Raw genomic sequence first — 24,753 nt, 5'->3', positions numbered from 1 at the left:
TAACTTTTTTTTGTGTGAGAGGCACAATTTGTGAAAGTTCATTACTTTTATTCTGACCATATCCCTATAAGATGATCATATGAATGACATTACAGGGTTTAGAGGAATTTTTATAATTCAGATTAACTTTCTCAGTATATATAAAAACTGAAACTCATTGGAAGATTCCAACTGACCCCAGTGTTGAAAATTAGCTTTTGAACTGAGACTATAACTAGATTTTGTTCATTTATTCTAATACTGCTATTTGTTAGTTAGATTTTTCTATGTTTACTAACACTTCATTTCACTATAACCTATATTTAATATTTTTAGAGTAGAAAGTGAATTAAAAGTTCTACTTTCCTATTTAACACCATATTCTTATTTTTGCATATGTGAAAAGTAAGGTCCCGAAACTTGCCCAAGATTATGTTACTGATAGTTAAGGGCATCTTCTAGCATTAACAGGTTATCTACATATTAGCGGCAATTAATTTAGCTAGTAATTGAGTCATTATTTGAGGTATACTCTTTCAAACAATCAAATCATTGTGGTGATCAATGTTTTTGATTAAGGTAATGTTGGTTTACAACACTGTATATGTTTTATAGGCGTAGGCTCAGAATTCTGCAAATCTGTTACTACACTACACCCACTACTGCAGTTGCAGTAATCCTCCACATAATTCATTGAGTCCCCATCCTCATTCGTTTGTTTTTTTTTTTTTTTTTTTTTTTTTTGCTATATTTCTTTGCTCTTTGTGGAATAAAATCATTCAGTGTTGGTCTTTCTGATTTTGACTTAATTTCACTTAGCATAATCCCCTCCAGTTCCATCCATGTTGCTGCAAGTAGCAAGATTTCTTTTTTATAGCTGAACAATATTCCTCTGTGTGCAGGTGTGTGTGTGTGTGGGTGCACACACACACACATGTGTGCTAGCCATTGGTCACTTAGGTTTTCAGAGCCTGTTACCAATAGTGCTGCATAAACACCAAAGTCGATGGATCCCTTCAAGTTAGTGTTTTTGAGTACTTTGGGCAGATCCCTAGGTGTGGAATTGATGGATCATATGGTAGATCTGTTTTTCATGTATTGAGAACCTCCATACTGTTCTATAGAGGCTGGACTGGTTTGCATTCCCATCAATGGTGTAGGGATTACCTCTCTCCAATACTCTGTGTTCCTTTGAAACCTCACATCAAATAATGAACTCCAAATAAATTTTTATATTGGTTAGTTTGTAAAGTGCCAAGAACCATTCTTTTAGAGTGCATGATGAATAGGACAGCATAGAATATGAACCTATTACATGAATAATCATGTGAAAGTTAGGCTATCTAGGATGGTGGTAGCTCTGTTTTTCCAAGATATAACTTATTCATTGATAAGTAGTGGTATGTTAATACATGATGATACAGATTATCTCTTCAACTATTGAATTATTAACTGTTATTTGATATTTTTCTAATAATGGTGTAATATTTAGTGATATAGAAACTGAAAAAATATGTGGAGATATATTTATATGCGTAACTTAAAGTATGAAATTGTTGGAATAAAAGCAAGTAAGTAGGGCTGTTCAGATTTAGGTATGCCAAGAATTTCCAGCTCTAAATGAAATACTGATGGGGAGGGTGATTTCCCCCCTCTTATATGTATGTGCTGTGAAAGATAAGTTGTGCTGTAGGGAATGGTATTAGATGATATAGTTGTCCTGTGTATACACCCAACACCTTCTACCTCAGTCATTACACAAAACCCAAGCTAAGTCCCATTGATCACTCAGATTATAACCTAATCACCCCCCCCCAACCTTCTAATTATATTCCTTGACCATTTCATATTAGCATTTGTCCACCCTGGTCTTCAAGTCAGGAATAAACCAGTTGAGAAACATTGTTCTACACCTGTGTAAATCATTATATAGTATATATCATTTTCACATGGCTGTTGCTTTAAAAGTTTCAAACTCAACTTGACCAAAACTGAAACAGTTATTTCTCTGGCCACACTCCCATATCTGTTTCTTGTCCTTTCTGACTGGTTTCAGTGTTTCAGCTTTTACTCTGACAGAGTTCCCTTGTCTGCTCTCCCGTTTTCTCCACTCCCAAGGCAGTACCTCAGCTCAGACTATCATCTTTCCCTCTCTGGATTCTTGCTACAGCTCTTTAAATTACTCTACCTGCTGTTATTACCTTGCTCTAATCTTTAATCCAAGCTGAATAGAGGCAACTTTCTCAAATGTCTCATGCAGTTTAAAAACTCCCAATTCATAGGGATCGAAATCCTATTTCTAATGTATGGAATTTCCATTACATTTCCTTTTATTTTCTGGTCTTTTCTGTCTTCCAAAATTTATATCTTTCTGTTCTCCCCTCTTGCCCTCCACAACACAGATGTTTATTTTGGATTACTCAGACTCCTCAATCTTGCCATTTTATTCCTCATCAATGACCCTTTTCAAATGCTACTCCATCTCCCTGTGATCTTGTGCTTTTCAGTTTTCTCCATCCTTTCCCAAACCCCATACAACTTCCCGCCTACCAATATTCACTTCAAATGTCATGTCCTCCTACATGCACTTTGTGATTATTTTTACTGTAAACCTCTCCTTGAGGAGTGATTTTGTGTCTTTTTATTCCCATAGTATCATGTAGGCATTCTACAAATATGTGTCAAATGGAAAATGAATAAAAACCCAGGGTGTTTTTAAGTACTACTTTTGTAGACTTTCTGGTTATTTTGTTTTTTGTAGGTATTCATCCATTTTTTTTATTTTATAAAATCTTGCATGCTAAATTGGTTGAAACTTATACCTTCTTTACAGTAAATGTTAATTGACTTTAAGCAGTATTTAAAATGTAGCTTTTCATGTATTTAAATACTCATCAAAAACTAGTATTACTACTCACCTTTTTCTCATCTACAAAATAGACAATAGACAGTTTATCAAAATATTTTTGACTTTTTTTTCCTCTCTTACCCTATTTAGCTAAAAGACACAAAATCAGCAGATCAGAAAACAACACTACTTCATTTTCTGGTGGAAATATGTGAAGAAAAGCACCCTGATATTCTGAATTTTGTGGATGATTTGGAACATTTAGACAAAGCTAGTAAAGGTATGTGCTTTCATTGACAACATTTTACTCCATTGGGTCTTCAATTAGTACTTGAACATCGAAAATAATGCTTTTATTTGAATATACTAGCCACTTTGTCAGTGTTTTCATACTGAATATGTCATTTTAAAAATAGAAAATAGTAGGTCATTTATTTTATGATTGTCATTATTGGAGCATGGATTTAATTTGTTTAATTAGATAATGTGGTTCTGTATTGAAAAATACATTATTTGCAGTTTAAATCTTGTGAATACCCACAGCTCTACCCACTGCTGCCAAGCAAGCCCCTTCACTGTGGTCAGTGAGGTGCTGCCCTGGTACACTCATTCATAAGTACTTAGGGACTATGATGTTTCTCAGTCAAATACAAGTTATCAGTGTCTCCCTTTTGTCTTAGTTCTACATCTGTCTCTGCCCATCTTGCAGATGGGACCTGCATTCTTTGTTCTAGTAGTGATGAAAATGCCAGAGATTATATTCCTTCCTTCCTACTGCCCAAATTTCTAACCTACTTTTTGCCCCAACTGTGTTTAGATCAGGTTGTAATGGATCATAGAAAGGCTGGGACCTGTTATTAATACTTGGTTGTAATATGTTAATGTAATTTTTGACCACTTGCGGCACCTAGTTTTCTCTTTCATATCACGTTGAACTCTGGGGAAAAAAAAACTTATTTGGCTCCAAATAACCAATTTATGAATACTCTTTTGTATGAATAGATACAAATGAAGGACTATACATTTTGAAAGACAACTCGTTTAAAATGGTGGAATATCTCTTCTTTTTGTGTTGTCCTCTGGTCATTAACATTGTCAACTATTTTAGTAATCTGTGTATTTACATCTTAAAATTGGAATTTATGAAGTAAATGAAAAGGACTTTTTTTTCCTTATTGCCATGAATATTCCTGCTAAGTAATAGAAAATCACTTTTATCATTACTACCCCCTTTAAATTATGTCATATGCTATAAAATGGCCAGAGTAGCACTTTATGTGCAAAAAGGAATAAGACTAGATGAGATATCCGTTGAAATAGTTCCTTAAAATATTTTGAGATATATGTTTCTTTGAAGGGTATATCTCTCATAATCTGTTGGGGGAAAAACATTGAAAATAATATGGAGTTTTTACACCAATAATAACCTTTTACTTCTGTTCCCTAAAATTCTAATGGTATTGGAATTGCTTTCCCCTTGTGCTACCTTAAGATGTCCTTGGAATAAGAAGATAATGTCTGTATATATGTGTGTTTCATTGAAATTTAAGAAGGAAAAATAATCCAAATATTTTCTCATATTAAGCATTGAGATAGGGCAAAAGATCAGAGTGGGGAAAATATTAAAAATAACTCAGTGATATTAAATATAGCTTTTAACTGATTTGTTCATTAACTCAGGACAGGCAACTTTCCTAAAAAATGCTTTCAGAGATTTTGGAAATTAAGTGTGGTGAATAAGAACTAAAAATGGTTATTCTTGAGGAATGTTAAACTAGATAAGTAACATAATAGTGATTGATGAGTAGTACAAAATGCCTTGAAATTTAGAGGAAGTTCTTTTTGTAGGGAAAGGATGAGTAGTTAATAGCTTTATCAACACTAGAACTTTAACAAGAATTAAGTTAGGGCAAGCATTGTCAAATAGGAGCAATTGCATTTCGGGCCAGTTCTAAAATTAAACAGCTAGAACACACTTCTCTTTCACATGTACTTTTTTATTGTCAAAATTATTTTCTAGTGGTTTTGCTACAAATTAAAATTTTAAGAAGTAATTTACCTGCCTCGACTTATTTGTACATAAAATTATGTATAAATATATTTTGCTTTTTAAAATATTTAACTATCAGTAAGGGGTTGAAGAGTTGTTAGTTGGTTAATAGTTTCTCTGTTTTCTTTTTTGGTGTGTGTGGGGGGCACCCTAGGCCTTAGGGGTTTTTAGTTTCCATCTGCTAGAGAGGAAGCTACAATGTACATGATTCAGCAGATATTGTTAATATGTTTCATAGGGAGCAACCAACCTCAGATTGGAAATAGAAAAGCCATCACTGGAAGAACTTTTATGTAGTGTAGGTGATTGTTGAGCATGATTTCTTTTTATGATTTTTATCACCCTATTAATGAATGAGATTTTACAAGAATAAATGTAGTATTTGAGGTGCAATAAGTCTATGTCTGCTTTGGAGAATTTCAATGCTCTTATATACCATCATTTAAAAGTTTGCAGATTTGAAATCTCCTTAGTGAGCTATCACATGAATTAAAAAGTACCTTTGTTTTTGAGACATAACAAATCCTGGTCATTAGATACTCCTGGATCAGCAGGGGGAACTTTCATTGCAACTAATGAGCTTACCCGTATGACAATTTTCAAAAATCTACTTCATTAGGACTGCTTCTTTTCTAAGAGATAATAGCTTACAGCTTTACTGTTGTATTTCAGTGAAAATATTTTGGGTCATTATTGTATTTCTGTACACCATTGTAATATATCTTTCCTTTCTGGACTTCTAAGAGTTGAGTATATTCTCTCCCTTGCCTGAAGATTTGCAATTAATTGATCTGTGAAGGTATCATTGATTACTTCTTAATAACCTGTTTCATGATTAAATTGGAATGGTATTATATTAATGAGTAGAAAATATGACAAAACTGTGATGGCTTGGGGAGTGTATTAAAGTATAACCGAGGTAAATCTACAGTGTCGCCATGTTCAGAGCTGTCTTTTTTAGAATTTTCATACCTCTGCCATCATATTTTTGGTTTTGTCTAGATAGTCATCTCTTAATTCTAGAAATACTGCTGTGCTAATCCAATCTGTAATTCAGTTACTGCCCATTCATTTGATAAGCATGTGGCATGTGATTACTCCCTGTGTTAGAAACTCTTGTCTTGCTGCTGGTCTACGGTACTGTTTCTGAGTCATAGTGTAATCCACGTCACCTCACATCTGGTTCTGTCTCAACTGACTCTTCCCTCTTACTCTGAATATCTTTTCCTTCTCTTTTGTGCAACCTCTAAGTATTACTGTTGCTATCAGCATAATGCTGAACCTGTCTTTTTTTCCCCATCCCTATACATTCTCCTTCTAATCTTTTCAGTTCCCAAGGATTTGAATAAAATTATTATATGTCCCTTAAAATTTATATCCAGACTTCCCTTTTGAGCTCCACACTTGTGTATCTAAGAGCTCAGTTATAATCTCCAGCTATATCTCAATTATGTAGATCACAGTATACCGTGAAATGTGGCTCTTGATTCTATACCCTTAACTTCCCTTCCCAGATTCTGCTTACTTGAAAAAAACCTTTCTTGGCTCCCTTCCCATTCCATTTGTCTCATTAACTCTGTCTCATTCAACACCTCCTGAACCTCCAAAAGTTTGTGGTAGAGTCTACGTTAAATCTATGGGAAGTTGCAGCTATGGCCCAGAATGTTGTCTGTTTTTCTCTGTTATCGAGTGACTTAAAGTAAATGTCACCTTCCCTTTCCTTGCTGTTTTATCATGATGCTTCCTTGGAAACACACCTAAATTTATGTATATTCCACTCTTTCCTTAAAAATAAATTCATAGATTTTTCTAGAAAAATCTTAGACCACTATTTGAGAAATACTGCTCTAGAATAGAGACCATTTCTCAGTGCTGGAAGTCTTTGTCACTATCTAGAGAAAGGACAATACTCAGTCCTTTTATTATCAGAGTGGGTATTTTTGTCATTGTTTTTTTTAGTTCTGTGTTGTTAGTTTTCAACAGTAATCCTTCATATCTTATATTTGATTATTTTTCTCTCCATTTTATAACCTCTTGGCTTTTAAAACTATTTGTTTGCTTTTAGCTAGTAAATCCTTGCCCTGACGGAAATATTTGTCTACTTAAACGCATCTCCTGGTTTCTCATTCCTTGTGACTTTCCAATATTTTATGATAAATGCCTTACTAAATACCAAATGTTTATCTTTTATTCACCTACTGTGAACACTTAGAACACTTAATTTCCAGGTGGCTGCCACCTGGAAACTGCATAGTGTTTGAAAATTTCAAACTCATCTGCTGTAGCAAGCAGAAAGCATTTTCAAAGGCTTCCATTAATCTCCTTATGTTACAGTTTCCCAAAAATGTCAATTAAAATTTATTAGCCAGTTTGATATATATATTGAATATTCAGTATTAGTTGTTAATTCAAATTGCATTGTATATTTTAAGTGTATGTTATAAATACGTAAAAATATTGTGCAACAAAATTAACAAGAGTAACATTGTATTATTGGTTGGAATGATTATGCCATGGAGATTATAAGGTTGAGGTGTCATAATTTTGCAAGCTAAATAGTTTATTTGGAGTTTCAAATCAATTGTAAGATATCAGGGTTTTATGAAAATACACATTAGTGTGTATTTCTAACAACATAATGAAGTGATTAACAGGATACGTGGTTGTTTGGAGATCATTTATAATAAAATAGCAAAGATAAATGTAGGATACATTCTATTAGGAGCTGATTTTTTGTCCCTGTGTGTTGAGGCACTAACCCCTCAGAATGTGATAGGGCTTTTAAAGAAGTGATTAAGATAAAGAGGCCCTTTGGGTAGGCTTTAACCATACCTGACTAGTGTCCTTATGAAAAGAAAGGCAGTGCATGCACTGTGAGTGTTCTTTGGTGGTGAGTGTGCAATGGTAATAGCATCAGAAGTCAGGGAACCTGTATTTCCAGAATACAAACAACAGCGTAAACCAATGTTAGCTCAACAAAATTTAAAAAAAAAAAAGTGAATTTGGGGTATAAAGAGTCACTGGGGATGTGCATGCACAGAAAAGAGAGTGTGAAAATACAGATAGAAGGTAGTCACCTCCAAGTCAAGGAAAGATGCTTCAGAAGAAAGCAAACCTACCCACACCTTTATCTTGGACTCTAGAACTTTGAAAAAATAGATTTCTGTTATTTAAGTCACCAGTATATGGTAATTTGTGATGGCAGCCTTAGCAAATTAATAAATTAACTTTAGACATTTTCTTGCTTAGAGTTTTTTGCCTATAGCCTATAGATAATTACTTTTTTACTTTATTAGATCAGTTGAACAAACAATCATTGACTTTCTGTGTTGGATGTTCACTAGTAATCAATTTAGGATTATCAAAGGCTCTTGTACAAACCATGAATTATCACATGGATTTACTTAATTATAACTATGCTTCAATTCCTTTTTTGAGTAGACATGACATGTAAATTATTAGTGTAGAAGGAAATATTAAGGCATTCTAAATAAAAATATTCATGAACATTCACATTTAATTTCAGGGTTAAATCTATGGCATCATCTAGATTTTACTTTCGAATGCATTCATTTTACACTAAAATGTACCAAGTTTTTACTTTGTCCTTTTTTCTCAGTATATCCTCATGTATATTTCTCTACCACTCATTCCTATTTTATAAGAAATATTTATAGTTCATTGTGAGCATGGTAGGAGCCACATTATCTTATGAATAACATTTAAGTCCTACCACTTTTGAGGGCTCCCCAGCTGCTTAGGCATTAAGTCTCATCTCTGTCACCACTACAGCCTAAGTTTGATCCCTGGCCATGGTGCTAACACACAGACCTCCCCCGTCTTGCCCGCTGCTCCCCTCAGCAGTGTATTTCAATAGATCCTCCTGTTCTGCTCCCCACTCTGCCTCTGGTGAATCTTCTCACCCCCCGCACCTCTGGCCTACACCCTAGATCCTCTATGCAGAATAAAATAAGAAAATAAAAAAGCCTTAAGTCCCACCACTTTATTTCCAGGGATTATCTATGTGGTGTTGGCATCAAAAGTTTAAATTGGAGACTTGTATGTAAGGTTGTTGTACTACTGTATAATGCAAGTATAAACTATTTTGGAAAGCAACAGAATGAAATATAGAAAGAATAGGGCCAAAATCCATAGAAGGATTAAGAATTCTGTAGACTGACATTGAAGAACACTGGGCATGGAGGGACTACTTGTAGCTAAAGATTGCTTTTTTGAGATACTGAGCCAGGAACATTTCCTGTATCTGTTGCTAGTTGGGCTGATAGATGATGATGAGGAGGAAAACCACATCAGAATGACTGCTCTATCTTTTTGAAGGTTAGCAGACTACAAGTGGCATCAATACAGCATTAATCTTTTGAAGGAACTAACGGTTTACAGTGTTTGCAGATTTTTGGCCAGCGACACATTTGAAATAGCTACTTGAATGGTTTTATCAGTGTCATCTAGGAGCTATAGCTAACATCAAGTAATAGGACAGGATCAACAGTGGCAACCAAGGTCTTGGAGCTCTTTTAGACTGCTGGTTCTGAAGCAGTATTTAATGCACTTAAGTTTTGCAACATGAAGTGAAAAATTACAAACAATGTAGATGAAAGAAAATTTTAGAGTAAGTGTATTCTGAGGATAGTTTAACATAGTAAATCTGTTTACTAGAAAGAAGCAAAAACAGTGGATGGAACAAACACATTTATGGCAATCTGCTGAATCCTACTGCTTACAAGGTTGACATATAACTGACTGGGTGAAGAGACATGAAGTTGATCAAATGCTTCAGGTAGAATTGCCAACTGCTTACCAGAAAGCAGACTCTGTTTATGCCACTTTCAAAATTACTTTTTAAAATATTTTTCTTTCTAGGACTGTTAAAAAGCTCAATGTAGATAATAGCGCATATCTAGATAGATATAGATAGCTCATACATACATATATATATATATATATATAGCATGTAATAGCATATATATATAGGCAGCTAGTTTAATAGGCCTCTTTTTTCCCCCCAAATTATGCTTATTGAGATAAAGAAGGCTTACATTTGTATCCACTTCAGGGTTTATAGGTTGAAATCTCTACATATGTGTACTTCCACACCCTGCCCACCACCAGGGCCTCGACAATCCTCTTCCACATGCCATCGAACCCCTTCTTTCCCCCTTGACTACCTCAGGACCTGTTCTCTGGTTGTATCAGTTTTGTAGTTAGATGTTAAGAGCTTATTATTGGCTTAGTTTTGATGGACCCTTTATGTTTTTCTATACTCTACATACAAGAGAGACCATCCATTATTTGTCTTTCTTCTTGTGACTTATTTTGCTTAGCATTATTCTCTCTCGTTCCATCCATGTTGTCACAAATGGCAGCTCATCCTTTTTTTATAGCTGAGTAGCAGTCCATTAGCTTACCAAATCTTGAATTAGTAGTTGTATTAGTTTCCTAATACTGCCATTAAACAATTGTCATACACTGGGTCACTTTAAGAAAACATTATTATCTAACAATTCAGGCATTCAGAAGTCTGCAATTAAGGTATCTGTAGGATTCGTTCCTTCTGGAAGCTCTAAGGAAAGGACTCTCCAATGTCTCTCTTCTCGTGGCTACCAGTAATTCTTGGCATTTCTTAATTTGTTTCTCATAGTTCTGCCTTCATTTTCATATTGCCATTTTTTTCTGAGCATCTCTGTATCCTCACTTCTTATGGGATATTTGACTTAGAGCCCATCTAAAATACAGAACGATTTCATCTCAAGATCCTCAGCTGATAACATCTGCAAATCTCATGTTTCTAACTAAATAAGTGACTTTTTAAAGTGTTCTTCGTGGATATGAATTTTGGGGAACTCTGTTTAACCTAGAACACTCATCCTTGTCATCACTCCCATTACTGCATTGAGTATTATGAAATGATTAAGGGAAATTATAGTGATAAGTATATATTTAAAATATTTTCCATTATTGTGAAATATTTTGGTGTTTAAGGGTTATTGTTCATGAGCTTTTGAAATATCCTTGTATTTCATATGCAAAACATATCTGTTGAAACAAATTCATATATTTATCTGAATTTCTGGTATTTTTATAATAGACATTGACAATTGTCATAGCCCTAATAAATGATTTCAGTGTGCAAAATTAAAAACGTGATTTAATTAGACTGTAGAGGCATTATATTATGGGAGAGGTTATTGTTAAGTTCATAGACTCTGAAGCTAGAAAATTAGGTTCCGATCCCAGTTCTGCTTGTTGAGGGTATAATCTTGGATGAGTTACTTTTCCTTTCTTGGATTCAGTTCCCTTACCTGTAAAATGAGGTATGTAGTAGTACTTAATACAGAGATTTGTGAGGAAGGTTTAATAGTTTAATATGTGCAAATATTTATAAAGCTTAAATAGCACTCTAAATATTCTCTACATTTGTTATAGTGGCTACTGTTATTCTTCAGTGATTTCTCATTAACAAACATCAATGCTGTCATTAATGATGCAGGTAAACACAAGTATCTGAGTAATACAGAATTTTAATGTGTATTCTCAAAAGTGATTTGAATAGGGCCTCCCCAGTGGCACAGCGGTTGAGCACTGGGTTGCAAAGCTTCCCGCAGCCTCTGTTGCGCCAGTTCGACCCCGGCCCCCAGGCGAGGGTCCCACATGGCACACTGACCTCTCCTGCCACGCCCACTGCTCCCCTCAGCAGTGTACTTCAGTCCTGCCTGTTTTACTCCAGCTCTGACTCTGGTGAATTCTTTCACCCTCCCGCACTTCTGACTGTACCCAGTGCTTGTAAAAATAAATAAATAAATCTTCAAAAAAAAAAAAAGGTGATTTGAATAGATTTTAATTGTCTGAAACTTATGCAAGCTTTAGAATATAAAGTCAATAACTTCATAGATTTATTATTAATTGTTTTCTGAAAATTAAAGATTAATATGTATATAGGAATTTTCAGAAATCATAAATAACAGTAGCTCATTGCATGTGGACATACTGACATGAGAAATAGAATTTGAGAAACTAGTTTTGTTTTTTTTAAGACACTAATTTCATATTTTGTATTCTGATGTATGATTTGTTTTTTGCTTGTTTTAATATAAGTTCTCATTTGAAAAAGGGTTTCTGTTAATAAACTTTAAAAACAACTGTTATCCAGCAACTCTTCAAGACTTGAAGATTTTTTTTTTCCAGAAGGTTTTTGCATGTTTGCAAAATAAATGAACCAGCTCAGTGGAATTACTCAGTAATTCCATATGGATATCTGAAACTAACACTTAGTAGATACAAGATGTAAGTGATAGAAACATCTGAAAAGATGTTTACCTACCTCCCTAGGAAAAACCTAAAGAAAATAGGTTCTTGGATAATCATCCCCCTTTCTTCTGAGGAGGTCATCTTTAAAAAAATCATCTGTAAGGGGCACCTTTTGTCGTGTAAATATGTCCTCACTGTGGTGGCAGTTTCTCAATAGCTGTCTGTCAAGCCACATGTTTTAAGAAAAAGTAGTAGTACTCTTTATATCTGTTGACTTTATAAGGAAACTTTCAAAAAAGCTTTACTTTTGCTGTATAGTGGACACTGTGCTAGGCATTTGTATTAGTAAGATTAGACTTGACTTTGAAGGACAGGAAGAAAATCACAGTGGCTTAAAAAGATTTATGCATTAGTTCACTATCATTTATTAAGTGCCTCTTCTGGCCAGGCACCATTAGGGTTACTGGATAGGGCCTTGGATACTAAGAAGAAAATCCCTTCTCCTTGAAGTTTACCTTTTAGCTGACAGGTACAGAATATAAACCAAAGAAGTCAACATATTATGTTAGATAGTGAGCTCTGCTATATCAGGGCAGAGTTGTTGGTTGCAGTTAAGATTGAGTGGTCAGAGAAAGTTCCATAGAGAAGGTGGCCTTTGAGGAAAAATTTGAAGGAGGAATGACATGGCAAGGCATTTGAATATTTGATTGGTAGAGGGAAAAGCAAGTGTATAGGCCCCAAAAGTGTACCCTGGAGACTCAAGTACAAGGCGAAACATGAAAGAAGCTAAGATCAGAAGAGATCTGGTGGGATGTTACTATATTAACCATTGTAGGGATTTTGACTTTAAGATGAGAATCCATTGTAAGGTCTTTGAGCAGGAGAGTGACATCTGGCTTGCATTTCAGAGACGACTGTGTTGGAAAAAGTGGAAAAGGGACAATGCAGGAGCAGTGGAATCTGTTGGATTCTGTAATAATAATACAAGAGAGAGATAATGTTGCCTTTCCTGGGGGAGGTAGTCAAAGGTGTTGAGAGATACTTGGATAATGAATATATTTGGAGGTAGAGTGAACAAAACAGATGATTGGATATGTGGGATGTGAGGGAAAGTAGTCACATCACCAATTACTTACTGAGATGTAAGAGGAGCATGAGGAAGAAGAAAAGTTCCAGTTTGAAAATGTAGCTTTGAGATGCCTAGTAAACATCAAGAAAAGCTGTCCAGCAGGCAGTTGGAGTTCAGGGGCAGATCTTGCAAGGAGAAAAATATCAAAAATTTTCAGGTCTGGAAATATGGAGTGCAAGACTTGTTAGACTGCTTGGTCTCGAATAATATTGTCTTATAATTTGTAAGTCAGTCAATCTCTCCATGCTTAATATTTATCATGGGACACATTAAGCAATAACACCCCTTCCCATATACATGTGCACAAATGCCATATCAGTGTGATCCATTGTTAGAAACATCTCTATTATGCATCTTTTTAATTTAATATCTACCATATTGAATATCTTCTTTGTCAAAGGGAATTCTCTAAATTCTTACAAACATGTTTTCCATTAGGTAGGCTTCTCCCACTAATACTATTTTTATCTTTTAAAAAGCTGTTTTGTATTTAAACACCATCTCCATAGTAGTAAAAGGCAAAGCAACTGCCTGCTCCCCAGAGTCTGGGAAATGGTTCAACTGAACTAACCAGAACCCTGTTACTACTGGCTGTGTGCCTAGATCCCTCTGCTTGCCTTCTCCCTTTTGTCTTTGCAAATTCTATAGCAAATGTAGGCAGTACTCTCACCGTGGGACATTAAAAACAAACACACACCCTCATTGCATATAGTATAGCATGTTAATTAGGGAACTCTATTATGGTGTATTATTATATGAGGTCTCCTCAAAAGTCAGAACAATGAGAAGAAAAACTCTGAGCAGTTAGACAAACTGAGGATAACTTACAGCCTTGCTGCTTTCAGTTTACCTTTGTTAGGAACCAAGTCTCAATTTGTTTTGAGTTTGTGGCATTTTTTTTTTTCATCTTGTTTCAGTTTTATACTTTCTCTCAAAGCACCATAATGGGTTTTACAATGATTTTCTAGAACTTAGTCTTTGTTATAGATCTAGTTAATGTTACAATTTTTTTTAATTCTACTGAGATTTATTTTTGTCCACTCAATTTTTTAACTTGCATTTATAAAATGTTTTTACAACTTTGTTAAATACCTTTATTATAATCGTCTAGAAGAAAATACTTTGTTGGGAACCTGAAATTCTATAGTCTCTGGTTTCCTTCACAGATGAATTGTGTCTATGAGCATAGGAAGGTTAGTTAGAATCTTAAAGTTGTTTTGTGATGATAATTATTGTTTAAACATTCTCTCAAAAAAATCAGCTTCCCTGAAATGTATCATAATATCCTAAGAATGAATGTAATATTTCTTAGTAAGTTTGTTATAAAATAATGATCAACATTACTAGAAGATATTATCAGAGGATTATTATTTAATTACAAAGTCTGCTTTTATGTATGTAATTTCTACTTTTCTTAATCTGAAATCTTAACATAGCAAATCAGAGGCCATCATATAACCAAAAGTTCATGTTAATGGCTAATTTAAACAAATATTTATTGTTCTGATTTTAACTTTCATTCAAAGCTGCTTTAACACCTCTAGTGTGTAATTATCATAATGACAAAGCACTTGGAGACAAGTCTCTGTCTTAGATTTTAAGGCTTTCAATATTTAATCTATTGTATCTTCCCATTTTGTTCTTAATGCTTTTATCTTGAGAGGTTAAAATTAAATCCAAAATACATACAACTTTTGAGTGTCAGCACTATGTTGTATAACTGAAGATACAAAGTTGACTACATTAGTGATTTTCCCTGCAGGAATTCCCAGTCAATTGGGAGAGAAAGACATTTTTAAAAAGACAAAAGTAAGAGTGTAATATTTGTGAAGACTGAGGTAATTGCCAGGTGTGATGGGTAGGAACGGTACCTCACCGGAGAGCTCCCTGTTATAAAGTATGAGTAGGAGTGACTCAGGTGGCTTGGACAAAGAAAATAGACACATTATTTCCGGCATCAGATACAAAATGGATGAAGAGGGATGGGAGATCAAAGCAATAAGCAGGATGTTATTTGGGGGAGTCAAGTGGGCATAATATGAAGTAAAGTGGAGTCAGGCTGTAGATGGCGCTCATACATACTCACATAAGCAGTTTCTTAGCAGGTTTTCAGCAGGAAAAAGACATCTTTAATGTTTAGAAGTCCCCATGTATGATGCAGAGTTGGCATTGGACAAAACCGAGAGAAGACAAGAAGTCAGTAGAGATGAAGATTGCAGATGACTTTAGTGTTTGAGTGAGCAAGGAATTAAGTGCAGATTGTCAAGTAAAATGCTGAAGACGTCATGATTGTTTGGATCTGAAGTTGCAGGAGAGGGAAGACTAAAGATCAGCAGGTTTCTAGTACAGGAAATAGAATTCATGGTTTTGCTGCCCACTGAGGTGTAGAGATTATAGATGAGCAGTTGATTGGGGGCAAACACAAATGATGTCTGAGGTGACTGAGAAACACCCATCTGATTGAATATGAGCTGAGTAGATTGTAGAAGTGAAATTGCCTTAATCTAGTCCACTCTGTTTAATGATAGCTATGTTTTCTTCTAAATAATAAAAAGGTATAAAAAATAAGATTAATTTCTTGGTCAAGTGATCTGACAAAATTAAAAGATAAAATTCATACACAGGTCACATACAAAGACAACAGTAAATTATCACTTCTTTGAAGGTGGACAAATTTAAAACTCTCCACTCTAGCTGCAATTTTGAGTGCAAAGTAATATAGTCACTGGCATCAAAGAACTTGACATGTGAAAACAGTAGCTAAACTTATATTTGAAGATATGTGAAGGGATTATCTACGGAAATATAATTGCTAAAAAAAAGGGCACCAATGGAATTTTTAAATACTCTTTATTTTACACATTAGACCCTATTTTATTAACTTATAAATTGCCCATGCCTTTCTTCTCTCTTTCAAGTGTGCTTTGGTTCTTTATTTTTTAAAAAGCAACTAACAGTGAAAAGTCGCTCCATTATAGTTACATGCTCTTATAACAACCAAGTGATGTAATCAGAGATTGCTGATGAAGCGTAGTAATGCTTTTAGGGTTTCTAACAAAGCAGTCACAGCTTGCTTACTGTTTATAATGTCAACTTTCAATGCTTGAATATGCTTCAAACATTCCTTATATTTACTCTTGAAATTAGATTTTTTTCTATATAGCCTTTTTTTCTTTATACTTGCATAGCACTGGTCCTGACACGATGCACATGGTAATGATTTTCTTCACTTTTTCTTTAATTCTCCTATTACTTATTTCAATCTATAAGCTCTTCATCTCTCTATATGTTCTAAAAATAAGTGTAACACTACATACTGTACTTAAAAAAATTCTTCATCTTATGTTATAGCATTTATCTTTTATGAACTATCTGTGAGGTAAAAATATAAGGTGTGGTTCTTCCAATTTTACTGATGTGAAAAGTGGAAATTGAACCAGTGAGCAGTTGCTTCAAATCTCAATGATAGAAAATAGTCACTGACCCACTGGCTACCAAAGAGTAGGAAAAGAATCAGGATGACCTGATACATTCTTTCATCTAAATTTCAAGTCTTCTCTCATCCCATTGAGAAGGATGGGCTTTGTGTTCAGTTACAAGCAGCTGGACTCCTCTGAGGGCAGCCCAAGCTGTAAGACAGCTCTATGGATGACATCTCATGAATCAAAAATATACTTCTTTTACAACACCTCACAGGCCCTTTGAGTTCTGCCCTTTGACCAGACATATACTTCTCTGTCCATGTGGTGTGTAGTAAAAAATAAGTATTGGATTATTTTCCCAGTTCCTGACATAGACTTCCTTAAATTTTTAGAATTCCTTAAGTGATAAAAATAATTTATTTCATATGCTAAAGAGATGACTTACAGCAGGTGATGGTGGAAGGATGGATAGCTTCAGAAAGAGAGTTGGGGGGAGAGTTAGCATTGGTTGCCAAAGGTACCAACCATGTGATTAAAACTTTCAACCCACCCTTTGACCTCCAGGCAGGGTAGAGGGGCTGGAGATTGAGCCCAGTCATCAATGACCAATGATTTAATCAACTGTACGTCTGTGATGGAGCTTTAATAAGAACAGGAGACTGTGGTGATGGTGCACGGGTACATTGGTGAAGGAAATTCTATGGGGAATACACCTGGTGGGGGAAGCAAATATTGTTTAAAAATGAACAATGATGTAAAAATAAATAATAATAACTCTGAAAGGAGGCTAAGAGAGCTTCTGTTTTGGTGGACACATGGATGGTGCACCTGAGGAGAGCATGGGAACGCCCCCATTGCTTGCCTTATCCAAGTCTTCCATTTAACTGTCTCTGACTTTTATCCTTTCTACTAAAACTTGTAACAGCTAAATGTAGTGCATTTTTAGTTCTGTTAGTCATCCTAGCAAATTAGAGGAAATAGGGTGAAGAAGTCATGGGAACCCCAGAATGTCTAACTGGTCAGATATGTTTTGTCCCAGGGCAAGTCACTTTTTGGAAATGAGGGCTTTCTCTTGGAACTTAGTCCTTAAACCTGTGGCGTCTGCCCTAACTCCAGGTAGTTAGTATCAGAATTGAATTGAAAGATACTTGATGTTGGAGAATTGGAATCATGTACATGTTGTTAAAAAAAAAAAAAAAAAAAGACAGGGCCTCTCTGGTGGCACAAGGGTTAAAACGCAACCTATGAGGCAATCCACAGCCACTGCAGCACTAGTTCAATTCCCAGCCAGCCAGGGAGCTACCCACATGGCGCAACTGATCTCTCCTGTCTCACCCGCTGCTTCCCTCAGCAGTGAACTTCGGTCAATCTGCCTGTTCTGTTCTCCACTCTGTCTCTGGTGAATCCTCTCACCCCCACACCTCTGGCCTGTACCCCAGCTCTTGTATGCATAAATAAATAAATCTTTAAAAAAAAGACATTTCTTTGTTCCCTCCCAATGGTTGCATTGTGCTTGTTACATGGTAGCTCTTCAGACTTCTATTCTTTTTCTAGCTATTTATCAAAACTTGATGTGTATGCATAATAAAATTAAGTCAGCAGATTAAATCATATTTTAATTATGTGGTTTTGTTCAATGGTGTGTTAGTAAATGCTCATTCAAAAATATAGTAGCACATCTACCTGTTAATCTATCCAGAATGCCCAGGTCTGTTGTCTCAGATGTAGCCATATGTGGATTACTTATAATTGTACAAGACATGTGTACTTAAGTGGTATTACTGACTGGCAGGTAGGGGTGGTAAAAGTAATGTGATAATTTCTGTAATAATTTCTGAATAGTTAAAACTAAAGTCAAGAAGTTTAACCACCTCAGTCAAATTTTGGCTTTACCATTTAATTTTTTGACTTTTATTTCAGCTACCCAACTGCAGTTTTCTCGTTAAAACAGTAGTAATAACAATGCCTATCTCATGATGGTCTTGTGAAGATTTTGAAAAAAATAATGGAAAACACTTGACACTACCTAACATACATAAAGACTGAATTTTAGCTGCTAGCTTCACTGTTGTAATTCTTAACATCATCACCATTACAACTACTAGTGGTACTAGACTATTAATACACTCTTCTGAACCTAATTCATAACCTAACATAAATTGGTTGCATAACTTACAAACTTTCCTGAATACATTTACTTAATGAAATGATTTTATGTATTTTTGAACTTTTGTTTAATGAGAAATTTCAAAGTTTAGGGAAGTACAAAAGTAACTGTACTACCTGTAGGAGTGCTTGAGAAATGATTGAGGAAATGTAAATGAGATTTTAGAGAGGAGATCAAATAGACTAGAAGAGTAAAAGGAATCTCTGCTTATAATGCAGATACTGAACTTTGAAAGAAGCACAAAAACATTTGGAAATGAGAGGTGTCATTGAAACACCATAGACCTAATCAAATGGATGTCCTGGTTTTGAATAATTGACAGATATAAAAATGAAAGAGCATAGCATAGGAAATACATGTTACCACATGAGCAGTGTACAGCAAGATACTGGGGATGTGAGTTAAGTAGATTGAATTAATTAATACACTAAATGCTATCATTTAGAAACATTTTCTGCACTCTATTACTTGGATTATTGTCTCAATCTTAAGGATCACAGAAAAGGGAAACGTGAGTAGTAAAAAAGCTAGGGAGAAAATATGTGCCAGTGTAAGTTCAGAATGACTTCAGTGAGAACTGAAGATTGAAGTGTCATCATTGATTTGGCACCAGCACCTATCATGTGGTTTTCTGAAGAGTTCAGTTGATTTATTAAACATTGTATCTGAGAATTAGCTTACTAATAGTATTTACAATAAAGTGTGGTGAAGGTTTAGTAATAGCTCTTAGTATGTTAGAATAGCAAATGTTATTTTTTTGTACAGCTTGTTGAAAATCAAAAAGCTTCTTATGTTATATTTCATACCTCCCTTTAATTCTATTCTGTTGAGCCAAGGTTGTAAACCTAATTTGTTTTTAACTCAGTCCCATTTTGCTGGGCATGTAGACTGTTTCCAAATAGTGTCTGATTCTTTTAGGTGAAACTTGTCTTGCACCCATTCGTCAGGATTAACTTGAAATCTGAAAATGGTGGCTTACCTAGAATTGCCTTATTATACGTACTTTTAAACATTATTTTGTATAATTTACATTAGTGGGAAACAAAACAAGTGTTTTGTTACTGAAATTCATCTGAACCAAAAGCAGATAGATAATGGTGCTAGCCATTACACCTTGTTTAGGTATCTTATGTAAAAATGACAAAGCAAAAAATTCTAGGCAGATATTTTTAATGTATGCCCTGCTGGGTGACCAGTACATTCTGCAAGTTTCTTAGTGCTCTGCTTTACCTTTGTTCCTTCTTGTGCCCTGCAATGATAACTAAGTCAAAGAAGGCAAATCTTATTAGATAACAGAGTTTGTTCTCTGAGTCCCAGTAAAGAAGGTTTGACATTAGTTCTTCATGTTACTCACCCTCTGATACCATTTTGTTCCTATGATGGATCACCTTGGACAATAGAAAACAGTCTTTCCCATCTTCATGTACTAATCACTGTTTTCTCTCAAGAAACAATGCTTTTGAGAACATTTCAATTATACTGAAATAGATCTAATTTAAAAGCGTACTCTTTCTTAGCTCCACTTCACCTGAATACGCTGATGATCTTGTCATGTTTATAGAGGTCAAGTACTCTAAATTTAACTAAAACGTATTTCTTAAATGTAATTTGTTCATGTAAGCACTCCTAAATTTCATCTTAAGTCTTGAAAACTCTTGTTAAAGTTCCTTTATGTGTGGATTTAAAATTTCAGGAAAAAAAAAAGAAATTAGTGAAATAGTTCTTCCTTTTGTTATAGTGACTCTTCTAACATTATTTTACAGTTTGTCACAAATGTTTTGTTTCTAGAGTGTTTTACCTTTTATATATTATAATTTTGTCCTTTCAAGGCATTTAATGTACTCTCTTTTAGTCTCTGTAGAAATGCTGGAAAAGAATTTGAAACAGATGGGAAGGCAGCTTCAACAGCTTGAGAAAGATTTGGAAACCTTTCCCCCTCCTGAGGACTTGCATGATAAGTTTGTGACAAAGATGTCCATATCCTTTTGATATTGAAGTAACTTAAGTCACTAGTCAACTAGAATTACAATTTATTTTATGTTTTTAGGTATTTTTTACATAATCAGAGATCATGCTAGGGTGCCAACTTGTAGAAGATTTAACCATTTCCTTTTGCTGGGAAATTTATCAACATTTCAATCTATCATGAATAATATACAAGTGCATTCTACTGATTTTAATTCTTTTTTTTCTTTTTTATCAAGTTGGGTAATATTTTTTTCTCTTCTCTCCCTTCCATATGCCCTGCTTCCTTCTGATGTTTGTGGTAAATTGAAAAGATATGAAAACTCAATTTGAGGACATTTTAATCTAGCATCATGGTGTGATATAGATACTTTTGAAATGTTTCAGGAAGGAGATAAAGATTTATAAACTGGTTTAACTAGTCAACTAAATGTTAAGGTTTGGTTTTACTGGGAGTGAGTGAATTTTCCCTTATTTTCTTCTAAGTTCTTTGGCAGTCTAATAATCAAATTGACAAAAGACAGATTAACAGGATAAAAGTAATTTTAATTTCATAATGGAGCCCAAAGAGAGAAAGAGAAATGGCAAATCCAGCAATTAAGACTAACATGTCACCCTGTGCTAAGGAATGTGGGCTGGATCTGGTACATCAAAGGGGAGGAGGGCAATTCACAGGAAGATAAGAAGATATTTGGTATTTGGATATTTGCTCTACCAAGCAGGTAAGTCTTTCAGATTAAAAAATAAAGTTATCACTGGTAATTGCTTTCACTGGGCTAGGTCCTCTATCTAAATGTTTTTAGGTTATTGAGAGGTAAAAAAACAATTTCTGTGTATGCTGGGTCTTGATTATCTTCTGCTCAAAATAAGCCACATGTGAAAGTGACTCACTTTGGAGCAGCATATTCTGTTCCTGAACAGTAGTTAGTAAAAATTAGTTTATGTTCTAGAAACTTTACTATTTCCTTTAGACATAGTACATGGCTCCAAAATCAAAATTTAATTCCTAACAATCACTACTTTTGTAAGTGTCTCCAAATCCAAAATAAAATTGACCAATTTTTTTTTTTCTGTGTGTGTGTGTGTATGTAAAATTAATAGCATGAGGTTAAAGTATTGAATTCAATTATGTTTGGTTTCTCTGACTTTGTGGTTTAATTTCTAATAAGTAGTTAAAATAATAGACTTTTTTTTTACTTTCTGAAATGTTGAATAACTATGAAGTTAGAGAATGATCATCTTTTCTGTTATGATAAAGAATTACTACTCTGAATTATTAAAATCCCATATGTACTGCTGAATTCTATATGAACGAATAGCCCACTCTAACAAGCTCTTATAAAGAGATTTCTAATATTTTATTGTAAACTAAGATATTTGAAATAACTGCTTTTCCTGTTTCTGTCACTCCTCCCTTGAGATTTAGTGAATCACAGAAATTATTCGGCTTGTCATAGATTTTATTGTATATGCTTTCAGCTTAATTGTGAATTAGTTCATTTTTAGCTTTCTTCAGTGTCTCTTTTGGGAAATATCATAAAAATACACTCCAGCAACAGTCAGTTCAGGCTAATGTGTTTGTTTTCTTTTGTATCTTTCTTTTCATCCAGTTTCTTAGGCATTGGTGCCTTTATCATTATACTAGAAAAGGTTGGTTTTTAAAAAACTGAAGATTAAATGTTTTCACCAAAAAATATTTTTGTAGCACCTTCTCATATGGTAAAGTATGTGTTTTAAAACTAAATCTGTTATTGCAGAGTTACATTAGTTTCATCATTCTTAGCTTGTTCCCCTCAATCATTTTATCATGTTAAAATATTCATATTTGACTATTTTAATCATTAAGTGCTGTTAATTGAAGTACTTATTGTTCCCTATAGATAGAAAGCATTTTAGAGAAGGTTTTGCACATGCAGTTTCTGCTAATACACTGTGAGTGTACTAATTATGAAGCCTAGGTTTCTGGGACACATCACCTATGATGAATTCCTGAGCTTATGTAAAGGTTGAGAATCCTGCTCAGTGGACAATCTCAGAACCTATCCATACTTGTATTCATATGACACAAGAAGCTGAATGATGTCGGCGTCTTGAAAGGTATGCAGCTCATAAAAAGCAACCAGCAGGAAATCAGAAACAGGAAGGATGATTCTTTGTTGGAAACAATTTTTCATTCTGAGTACAATTACACTCCATGGACAAGAAAGCTAGTACATCCTGTCGCTAAATATCACAACCTAGAAGCCTCTAATGAACTGATTAGCATGCATGTATCTCTTGGAAGTCAGATATATGAACAGTTGGTGCACTTTGCTATTGACAAAGCTTATAATCATAAATATTCTTTGCTGAGATTAGATTGCATTCGTTTGTTTTTCATCTTAGACATACTAGTTTCGAAATAATTAAATTCATTCATTGCAAAGCTTTGTTTACTTTAATTAGGACTGACAAGTCAGATTTTGAATATTAAATGCATTTATACGGATCTTATTAAAATCACAAATTGTGAGCTTCCTAAATCTTAGGAAATGGACGAATTTGGAAACTAAAATGCACAAGAGTAAACATGTAAACCTAAGCAAAAAGTTTAGGTTATGAATGCTCTAACTTTATGTTTTAACTTTTCATGCTTATTAGTTGAAATACATACCAAATGTTTTGGTTCATCAACTAGTCTGTAAAGAATATGGATGCATTTTTATAAGTAGATACTTAATCATGATGTAGGGAACTATATGTTAGTAGTTTTAAATGATGCTATTATGTTAGAGTATGAAATGTTACTATTAGCATTCAATTATAACATATTGTCTTGTGTTCTTTATATACATCATTATACATTTAGTGTATTCTTTAAAATATATATAAAATATCACTGACATTTTAGTAACAATTGTTATTTCCAATAGTTAACCCTGGATAGAAACACAATAGGAGTGAGTAGTTATGCTGCAAATATTTGCTTGAAAAGTATGTAAAGTGGATTTGAGATCGGGACATTAGTATTATATGTAAACTATTATTTGTGATGCATACATGCTTCCTAAGTTCTTACCGGCAAGAATATTAGAAAAATGCCAGGATTTATGTCATGCAGTGCCTGTTCCTTTCTTTTGACCTTTAAATTCTGAAATGTTTCTTAATTTAAGGGAAATAACAAATAGACCCTAGAGTTTTGCCCTTGGAATTCTCCTTGCACAGATATTTACCTTTATATTTCTTTCCTATCTCCTCTCCTGAGCCTCTTAGAAAAAATTTTTTTTCCTAAACATTTATGCATTTTTATATTTATTTTTATATTTATCACAACTTAGGTGGTGAATTATTTCACTCTTCCTCATGGTATAGTCTTTAAATTTCATCATTGTAATCCTATTATATTTTCTTTTGTTGTTGCGCTATGATGTAATATTTTAGGCACTTCTGAAATCACTACATATATGGTAAAACTATCTCAATTCCTTGAGAAGTGGACTTCCATCTTCTATATAAGTATCCCATACTACATATAACAGTGTTTTTCAGATAAAAGAAGTACATTGTTACTTCATCTAACTGTGGCTGGGAAGTACAATAGAAGAGTGGAATGGGTGAAATGTGAAATGTAGGCTTGTCTAGCCCACGGTCCATGTGCATGAGGATCAAGCTGGGTAACTGATTTGGAAAATTAGATTTTTTGTGTCCTCAGTCTTCTCCCACTCTTTCCTGTCTTTCTTTCTTGCCTGTGTTTCATTTAACCCACTTTTAACAAACTTTTAATGTTTCTTATCATTTATGAATCTTCGCATATTGAGAGGCCTTTTCCTTCTCTATCACGATTTCATGAGGTGCTGCACAACTTAGTGCTTACTGCTCTGTGACAGTCAGTTGTTTCAATCAGTATCAGTGTCTAGCCAGGACTTCCCTGTCTCCTCAATATAAATT

The 24,753-nt window shown here is 34.3% G+C and overlaps 1 protein-coding gene across 1 annotated transcript in view; it reads left to right on the top strand.

Annotated features, from left to right (window-relative positions):
* Nucleotides 1–24,753, top strand: part of DIAPH3 (diaphanous related formin 3) — a gene marked incomplete at its 3' end in the record, with an annotated part of 318,599 nt that overhangs the window by 128,743 nt on the left and 165,103 nt on the right. The window contains exons 15-16 of the mRNA XM_084235758.1: nt 2,978–3,107; nt 20,714–20,840. Of these exons, the coding sequence (XP_084091884.1) occupies nt 2,978–3,107; nt 20,714–20,840 (257 nt within the window). The remainder of the gene's footprint in view (nt 1–2,977; nt 3,108–20,713; nt 20,841–24,753) is intronic.

This window comes from Talpa europaea (assembly GCF_964194135.1).
Source record: "Talpa europaea genome assembly, chromosome: 6".
In the NCBI taxonomy this organism is placed as follows: Eukaryota; Metazoa; Chordata; class Mammalia; order Eulipotyphla; family Talpidae; genus Talpa; species Talpa europaea.
Note: the sequence above shows the minus strand (reverse complement) of the source record. Positions and strands in the feature narration are given on the sequence as shown.